The sequence below is a fragment of the Artemia franciscana genome, chromosome 10 (genome assembly GCF_032884065.1).
Source record: "Artemia franciscana chromosome 10, ASM3288406v1, whole genome shotgun sequence".
In the NCBI taxonomy this organism is placed as follows: domain Eukaryota; kingdom Metazoa; phylum Arthropoda; class Branchiopoda; order Anostraca; family Artemiidae; genus Artemia; species Artemia franciscana.
This window is the reverse complement of record NC_088872.1, coordinates 24,488,729-24,498,346: the sequence shown is the minus strand read 5'-3', so window position 1 is coordinate 24,498,346 and position 9,618 is coordinate 24,488,729. Positions and strand designations below refer to the sequence as shown.

The 9,618-nt window shown below is 37.6% G+C and overlaps 1 protein-coding gene across 2 annotated transcripts in view; it reads right to left on the bottom strand.

Annotated features, from left to right (window-relative positions):
- Positions 1 to 1,331: 1,331 nt before the first annotated feature.
- The window catches only part of LOC136031955 (sorting nexin-17-like), a 59,738-nt gene continuing 51,451 nt past the window's right edge, over positions 1,332 to 9,618 (bottom strand). For both annotated transcript variants that reach the window (XM_065711966.1, XM_065711967.1), the window contains one exon: positions 1,332 to 1,625. In XM_065711966.1, coding sequence (XP_065568038.1) covers positions 1,506 to 1,625 — 120 coding nt within the window. In that variant the 3' untranslated portion in view covers positions 1,332 to 1,505. The remainder of the gene's footprint in view (positions 1,626 to 9,618) is intronic.

The window sequence follows — 9,618 nt, the reverse complement described above, 5'->3', positions numbered from 1 at the left end:
TGGCATGTCATTTGTAATTTTTTTTTCCTTTGTTGTTACAAAAGGGTGACAGATTCTTCCATTTTTATTCTTCTTCGAGTTCCGAAGCGGAATCACAGCAACCTTGTCTTAACAAAGTCTTTTTAATGGCTTTTTGCATTCTAGAAGATCCTATTTTGAGCAGCTGCGGCTGAGATTCTAGTTCCTCCTTCCTTTGCTCTCTATTGAAGTGTCATTGACTTTTTCTTAGTTTTTCTACCAAAGCGCCTTTGATAAGTGGCCCTAGCACCCCTCGCCATAAGTAGTAGCTTCTCTAAGTATACTTTCACTCACTAAAGTGGGATTATCCGGAAGTGGACGTACTGAGAAGGAAAAATTGTTTTAGACACACCGCTGCTATGAGAAAAATCACACATACTTTTACTGAGAGCATTTCAAAACGGAAGAACATACAAGTTATCCATTTAAGCATCAGGCAACTTCTGTCACTGAAAATTGTGTCTTTCAATGAAAATAGCCGAATTTCTGATTTCGATCTGGATTTGTCAAATCATGGTGGCGGTGGTATGGATAGCCCTAAAGGTTAGGTGTTTTTGGGCCATATTCCAAAGTCCCTTAGATGAAGATTCATGAACTGAAGCTTTTTCACCTTGAAAGAAGGTAAAAGATTTTGGTTTTGTCCGAAAACAGGCAGAAAATTGTTTCGCCTCTGACAAGCTTGAAACTTACAGGGCATGCAGACAGGACAAGTAGACCTGAATGAAAACAAAAATGTTTTTATTTTTTCGATATGTGACGCTTGAAATTGGGCTAGTAAAATTGGTTTTTCAGATTAACTTAGTCTTACAAGCCCTGTGGACAGAGACAAGATAACTCAATGAAGACAAAAGCTATGGAAAAATAATATGTTGCATTATTAGATTTGTTACATTAGTCTTGGAACCTAAACTAGGTCCAAAATTATTTTGTCACTGATCAGCTAGTAGCTTACTGAGCATCTATACCAGCCCGGACAAACCTAAAAGTAAAATAAATATTGAAAAAAAGGGCTGCACCGATTCCTGAGACTCCAAAATGGATCTCGGATTGGTGTGAAATTTCCAATGTAAGCAACTGGACAAAGAGGGACTTAACTATAACAATAAATTTCCAAAAAGGGCAAAAAAATCAAATAAATAAGTTCTGCGACAACAACAAAAACGGCATAAAGTTCGGCTCCTAATTAAATTTTATGACTTGTTAGCAGTACTCCGATTTCCCAGACAAAACGTCTGTTTCTTTCCTTTTCAAATAAGTTGTAGTAACGAACTATAAATAAGGAGCGACTCGGCTCAATAGTAAACGTAAACGAATTAGGCCTACTATCTCAATATACTATAATAAAACAATTCCAAATATAAATACAAAACTATTATTTTTTTCAAGAACACTGTAACCTTATAAGAACGTTATCCAGGTTAAACACAGTACCAAGTAACCAACTATAAAATGATTAGTAGGCTAAATTGAAGCATAGAAGGTCCGTATCATAAGTCATCATCACCAATGTCATCGTAAACTGAATTGCCAAAGCTAATCCGGTCGCGACTTTCATCTCGCTTGAAAGTTATCCTAGATGGTGTTGAATGATCACTTGTGTCATTAGCCTAGAAAATAAAACCAGTCTACATCAGTATAATGTCTATGCTTTAGGAATTCTTTGAATCGGTTATAACTAAACATAGACAGGTGAAGAAAAATTAGTTTGAAGGAGGAAGGATATTTCAAAGGATACTCGACAAGAAGGCTGGTAAAATATAGAAAATTTCGGTGAAAACCGAACACTCTATTTCGGAAACGGGTAAAACAAATGGTTGATTAAAGTATATGAGGCAAGTTTTTCATTATACTTTCCTAAATTATTACCCTAGATTAGATCACGTAGATATCTAAAGAGTTTTACATCATGTACTGAAGATGACTTTTGCAATATTAAAAAACATTCGTGACATCAACTGATCACCTTATAAATCTTACTTAACAAAATAATTCGATAGCGTAAGAAACGGGAATATAAGACTAGTGAGAAAGCCGAAATGATCGCAGGGCTTATTCAGATTAATTCTGATTTAAAAAAAGAGAGTTATAGGTAAGTTTCTCAATCAATTTTAATATCATTTATTGTTCTATCTATCTGTAGGGAGCATGGAAATACCATCATTCAATTTATTTACACCAGTTTCATAGTACGACGCGTCATTTTTTTTTTCTTTTTTTTTTGTCGCATAACTGCAGGGTTGGCCTTTAAGAGCATCCCCGGCGACACAGGGTCGTCAAGAACTTTATTTTTTGTTCTTTAAACTGTTTTTTCATATTAAAAAAGCTTTCTCCACAAGCAATTTTAGAAAAAATTGCTCCTAACTCGACACCAGTTTTTATTATATTGCGAAATAGCGAGAAGCCGCATTTTGGTTACTTAATATCACCATTTCCATAAAGTAAGAAGGCAAATTCACATATATAAATTTTACTGGACAGTACAAATACATTTTGACGATAATTCCGTACATTAAACTGTTCAGGAAAAAACCCTCAAATTTCTACCATTTTTCAAGATCTAACTAGAGATATTTCAGGAGCTTCACCTCAAAAAAAAAAAAAAAAAAAAAAAATTAGAGTCGCTTATCCTTATCTTTCTCATTGAAAAAACTTTTGTTATTGCCAAACTCACATCATGTTCTCTCGCTTAAAAAAAAAAAAAAAAAAAAAAAAAAAAAAAAAAAAAAAAAAAAAAAAAAAAAAAAAAACTCCAATGAACTCTCAAATCACAGAGGGAACTAGAACTTGCCATTTTAGTTCGAAAGAATCCTCATGCAATATTTTTTTACCATCGGTTCGATTTAAGCAATCCCCAAAATCGTAGCTCTAAGGGAAGATACATGAAGGAAGAGATATTCAAGCACACAAATATATTTATTCTCAATGTTAAAATCAACATATTACTAATCGCTCATCTTTCTTAAAAGTTTATCCACTAGCCCCATAAAGTTTATCAGTTACATAATTTAAAATTTGGATAACATATACATTATTTAGGTATATGGACACAGATTAAGGCATTTGCACAATTTATTCATTTCAGTAAAAGGGGGAGATCTTAGGAATCTTGAATTCATTTCTGCTAAAATTTGTGCGATCCAAACTCCAACAAGGTATACCATGCTCACCTTACTGTATATTTATTTATTTGAAAACCTGTTTGGCGAGTTGACTGAAGGATGTGAATGTCTTACTGCAAAGTAAAACAGATCTAGGCAAGAGTTTCTATGCATGAGGTATTTTAATTTTTATTTGCTAACACACATGACCAAATTCAGATTTCATAAACCTTGTACCCGACCGTCAGTATTCGAAAGACAATCATGGATCATTTGGAGCGACTAATTGGTAGTGTTGTCTCTTTAGGATGTTAAATAAACTGTGTTGCTCTCTTATGATAAGTCAAGCTTTTGACCATTTTCCAGTTGTACTAAATTTGAATTCTGAAGTAAAGAAAAACATTAGAAAGAAAAAAAAAATACTGGTGCGTGAACTGAAGCCAGTTAACTTGAGAAATTTGAAGGAGAAAATAAGTACTATTAACTGAGAAACAGTATCGAAGGAAGATCAGCTGTCTGAAGCATTTAAAAAATTTCATAAAACAATGTTACATACTTATGATGGGACATACTCACTTAAAGAAATAAACCTAAGAAGGAATAAACCGAGAAAGCTATGATGTGTTGCTTAGTTTGTTCGAAATGAGAAATCGACAATGTAAAGAGCATATGAAGGATCCGCAGAATAGTAAGCTCCATGTGGCGTATATAGAACTTAGGAATAGGGCAAATACTCTAAAATGACCACCAAAGAAAGCATATTTTGTAATTGTTTTACAAGAAAATAAACGTACGCCTAAGGCATCATAGCAAGTTGCGAATGATGTTCTTAAGGGTTTAGCTAGGCAAACGGAGCCAAAAATTATTTTCAATAATAGAGGAAACAGAGGAAATCTGCAACGAATTTGTAAAATATTTCTAGGACATTGACAACGAGATCGAAGAAGAAAGAAGAAGAAACAAGCACTTCCAGCAATGAATCCAGCAATTTTATGATGGACAAAGAATTAGTTCTGTAATGTACTTTTCCGCCCTATAGTAAAAAGGGGGTACGCAGAATTGTCAGCGATACCACGTCAAATAGTGCAGGAATGATTGGAAGGAGCTTGGGAACACTTAAGTTGGTTTTGGCTTACTTGGTTCCTGCAAGTGAATATTTCTATGGAAAAAGGAGTTTTTAGAACACACTTAAGATACTTACTTACTTACTTAAAACGAGACAGCCCAACTTGGCATCAAGAAGCTGTTGGAACGAATACTTCCACTGGGTTCTGTATTCTATGAGTAGTCGAATAAACTCCAGCCACGCATTGTCCCACTTGTGACACTGCTTTCAGAATCCTCCAAGTGGTTCAACATCCTTTCTAACGACGTTATGCCAAGATTTCATCTGGACACCTGGTTTTTTCTCCTATGAGAAGCAGGGGCTGCCAGTAGTAACTGGCATGTCAGGGTCTCTCCCGGGTACCTCATTACGTGGGAAGTCGTTTCTTGATGATGTTGGAAACACCGTATGTTACTAATGAGCCGTTGACATTTTCAGTCAAAAGTGTCAAGCTGACGCTCTTCCTCCGCCTTGAGGGGTCATGTATCACATCCATATTACAAAATTGAACGCACACATACTAAGTAGATCTTGAGCTTCGTCTCGAGCTTGATTTCCCTTCTAGTCCAAAGTGATCTTCGGTTCTGGTTAAAGACGGACCAAGCTTTGCTGATCCAGCCTTGAACCTCACTAGTAGCTACATCTTTAGCATATATCCATGACCCTAGGTATTTGAATTCTTCCACCCCCTTAATAGGTTCTCTACTAAGGTATGCAGAAGCGTTATATTTGGTTGAAAGACACTTTGTTTTGGGGATACTGATCGCAAGTCCTGTCTCCCTAGCCGTGTTCGCTACACTTTCTATCATATTTTGTGCTTTCTGGACGAAGTCTACGATTGGAGTACCACCGTCTGTATATTCTATGGCAGCAACAATTTCTTTTCTTGAAAAGGCGACACTATCATCTTCTCTCTGTACATTTTTTATCATCCGATCATGTTTAGTTGAAGATAATTGGCGACGCCGGACATCCTTGACGGACGCCATATGCTATTTCAAATAGTTCCGTTAGCTCACCATATATTTGTACACTATTCAAGGTATTCTCATAGTATGCTCTAAGCAGGACGACTATTTTCGTCAGAAGAACGTCTTCGAGCATTATTTACCATAACAAGGGTCGTAATATCCACTCAAATGCAGCGGTGAAGTCAAGAGAGACTGCAAAGGTATCCAATCCGTGAATGAAACATTGGCGAAGAAGAAGTCGCAGGGTAAAGAGTTGGTCTACAGGCCCCATTCCTGGGCAGAAACATGCCTGGTTCTTCCTTATCCGTTGCTCTCGCTCTTTCCTAAAGTGGTTCACTAAAACTATTGCTATTCCCAGATTTTTCTATTAGTGAGATTCCCGATAATTTTTACAGTCTCTTTGATCACGCTTCTTGAATATAAGGATTATAGTTGCGTTACACCGGCCCTGGGGAAAATATCCAGCTTCCAAAATTTACTAAGTAGGTTAGTTAGGGCTTCAACGAGCGCCGGACTTGCTTCGTATATTTTCTGCAGGTAGGGAGTCCTCACCTGGGGCTTTATATTTTCTGAGAGACTTTGCGGTGTTTCTGACTTCTTCCATCGAAGGTGGAGAAACATCACAAGAATACTGTTCTACGACTGATAGAGCTGCTGGTTGCATGTTTTGGCTGAAGTGGACGGAGGAAGTTTGTGACGTAGCCTGGCTTCTTCTATTTAACAGATCCTTGAAATGTTCTTTCCATCGGTCCATTCTTTCTAGTCGGCCTGTGATAATGCTCCCATCTGATCAAATCATATTTTCTGTAGTGGTATTCCTTTATTTCTTAAGTTCAGCTCTCGGAGGATCCTATATTGTTTATGATCTTCGACCGTGTCCTCTCTATGACTTCCTAGTCTGGACTCTGATTTTCTTGTTGTATTTTTGCCAGGGCTAGAAAGCGAATTCTCAATTCTATGTCAAATAAAGCCTCGAATTTTGGGATATCAAGTTCCTCAGTGTCATATATAGGGGGTAGTCTGGCTTCCTTACGGTTTGATAGCTTCAAGTTTAATATAGCAGCAAGAAGGAAATGTTCTGAGCCGTTCTTTAACCCAGTCTAAGCTTCTCCAAACACTCGACAGTTGACTACCGAGGATCTCCATCTCTAGCGGATAATTATGTAGCCGATCTGAGCAGAAGTTTGGAACATTTCAGGATTTCCATGTAAAAGTGTGGACATTCTAGTGTTGGAAGGACGTTTTTATGATGGGACATCTTGAACTGAAGCAGCTGCGTGTCATTAGAACATCGAGCGCAACGTACATGCGGTCCAATAGTAGCAGATCTCGTTTTGGGCAAATATGGATTGAATTCTGCATCTGGTCGAAAAAAACATCTTTCTTGCCGATCAGGTGAATAGGTGCGTAAACAATTATGATTATTATACTGATAGGAATGCCCAAGCATCCTGATCAATGCAATGCAGTTTGGTATCGACTCCCACTCGAGTACAGCTGGCTCGGCCTTTTTCTGTAGGAGGAATCCAACCTCATGTAGGCCGGATCCGTCGCTGGATCCAGAGCTGTAGAGATGACATTTATCGCCAGTGGTTGGGTCGTGAATGATTTTTCTTGCTCTGGTCATTAATCCTTGTTTCTGTTGAGCATAAGACATCCGAGCTATAACGAAAACATTCTAAGACGGTGAGAGCCTTCATTACATTAAACCTTATGGAACACAGTTTCCAGGTCACTATTTTCTGGCTTTCTTTGAGCCATTGTACTGACTTAGCTCCGGCTTGTTGATTTTTCACCAAGGTCGCTGGTTTCCTTGGCACGTCGCTTACTGGAAACGCCAAAGCACAGTTTGATCTCTTTTGGTCAAACTTTTTCATGATATTTCTCGGAAATTTTGTTAACCAATGGTTCCGTAGGTCTTCGGTCACCCTAGTGCGTTAGAACCCTTTGAAATGGAGGTAGGAAGTTCGCAGGGAGGTTCATCTGTCCACCACTTTCAGGTGCACTTAGGGATATCCCTGTTGGAAGATAGAGATAGGGCAAGGGGGCTTACAATTGGTGACCCACACTTGCCACCTTAGCCAGAAATACTGTCTGCCACAAGATCCATCCGATTTCCAAATGGTTAGCTATCTACAATTAAGATAGCAAAATTTAAACTATTATACAATGGTGGGGTAAAAACTGGCATACGAAATTGGAGAAAAAATATCGATTCTGCTGATTTATTCAAAAATTTGTGAAAAAATTGTTCATCATCAGCTATATTTGACGAGAATAGGTTTTCAAAATGATGGTCAATTTGGCTTCAGAAAAGGAGATTCGACAACAAATGCCACATCTCCTGTAATACATTAGCTCGTACTGAAGGTGCATGAATATTATTATTGATTTTGGAAAGGCTTTTGACACTTTCGCTTTTTAACATTTTATTGAAAATGCCGTCTTTCTAAGGCATCAAGTATAGCGTTTAAAATTGGTTTGAATCATATTTAATTTTTCGTAAAGCCGGGTCCATGCCGTTTGTGAAAAGGTCAAGTACGATATTTTTACAGCCCTAATAAAAATGAGCCTGAGGTTGATGGGATTAGGAATTCCTCTAATGAACTTTTTTCATTTGAAACATGTCATTGGAATTAGTTGGTGTTGTTTCTCCGAATATTCTCTCGGAAAATCTTAAACACTCCTCACAAAATATCCATAAAACCCAGAGTTCAACAGTATATTTTTTCTTAGAAGGTTTATTTATGAATTCTTCTATTTCAAATAAGTAGCTCTTCACAGCTTTGGGCTCCTGGCCCCAGGCTGCACCGGTCAAGCTAATTTTGGAGACATTCTTTTGCTTCAACTTTTCTGATTAGAATGACTACCCTAATATTTTTCTTAATCGTGATAGAACCCGCTGGTAAAAATGAGACACGAGGGGCCCTTATATCATTTTCTGATCTCAAATAGGACATTATAGTTCAATATTAATGTTTGAATGAGACGACTTCCAAGATTCGACGAACAGTGGTTCGATGCGTTCATCCCAGAAGGAAAAAATAAGATGGAAAATAAACAAATAAACACGCGCTCATGACTGAGAAAATAAAAACTTCCGTATTCTCGAAATGGGGATTTTAAAATTCTCTTAAGGGAATCTTGGGCATTTAAAAATCAATGGTACAATTTTTATGGAGATAGGATCAGTCCTGGGGGTTGTTTTCCCATTTTTCTGAAATTATGCACGTTTCCTTACGTTAACAACTTTCGATGGCAACTTTTAAACGAGTAAATTTCACATTTTCCAATACCCTAACAAGCAGCATTTTTTCATACACATTTGGTTTTTAAAATTCGCTTTTTAAAAATTTGGTTAACTACTGGTCAAACGTCACTTTTTATTTACAGTTCCTTACGGTTTGATTACCACACAATCTATAAGACATGGAATTTTTTTCGTCTCGGTATTCGTCGACTTAACTGCCGACAATGAGTTCATTAGTGACCTGAAACTATGGTGAATATTAAAAGAAGATGAGAAGCCTACAGTAAAGCTGAAGCTACAGTTATGATTAGAGTAAAGCGTGACGTTTCTTCCATCAAATTCTTAAAAGACCGATGGACGTGGAAACTAAGGAAGAGGAGCCATTCGATCGGAAGTCGAAAGTTCTAAAGCCCTTTTATGGATCAATATTGATTTAAAGGCCTCCCATACCCTTATTCGTCCCGCGAACACACCAGTGGGCCAAAAATCATCGAAAGGAAGTTATGAGAAAGCATGTCCCTCGAAATAAAAAAATTAAACAATGCTGCCTCCAAGAGGAGGGGACCACAGTGGAGGCCTTGATTGACCAATTACCTTTTTTTCACAGATGTATTTTTGAAGAAAATAGGATAGACTCCATTTTTTTGGAAATTAGAATTGTCTCTGGAATTCAAATCAGTAGGATATGAGGTGCAAATTGGGCATTTGACCCTTCAGAATTCTGTCCAGGAATCGCCAGTTTTTAGAAGAAAGTTAGCCGTGTTTTATCTTGTTTAAAACGAAATCATGTAGGAATCTACAATCACAGAACAACAATTAGTAAAGTCTATTCTGCGGACTGACACTGTGCAAAACGAGCTAAGAGTCACAGCAAATCTTGATTCGCTGCAAAAACAAGTAGATGCAGACCCAAGTTGGTCCACATTTGGTGCAGTCACAAAGTGTAAAAGCTACCAGAGCTTAAGCTGACGACTGACTCAGTTGGACCATATTTTGGGGAACTTCAAAAAACGAGCTAATCCCAAGCTCTGCTCTTGCTTAGTGTAAAAAAAATCCAAGACCTGACGTAATACAAAAAGCCTGATTTGGAGGAAAGTGAGCCGAGTCCTGATTTGGGGAAACAAGAGCTAAGACCTCATATGGCACTTGTGACGAGGTCGGAAGAGCCAAGAGCTA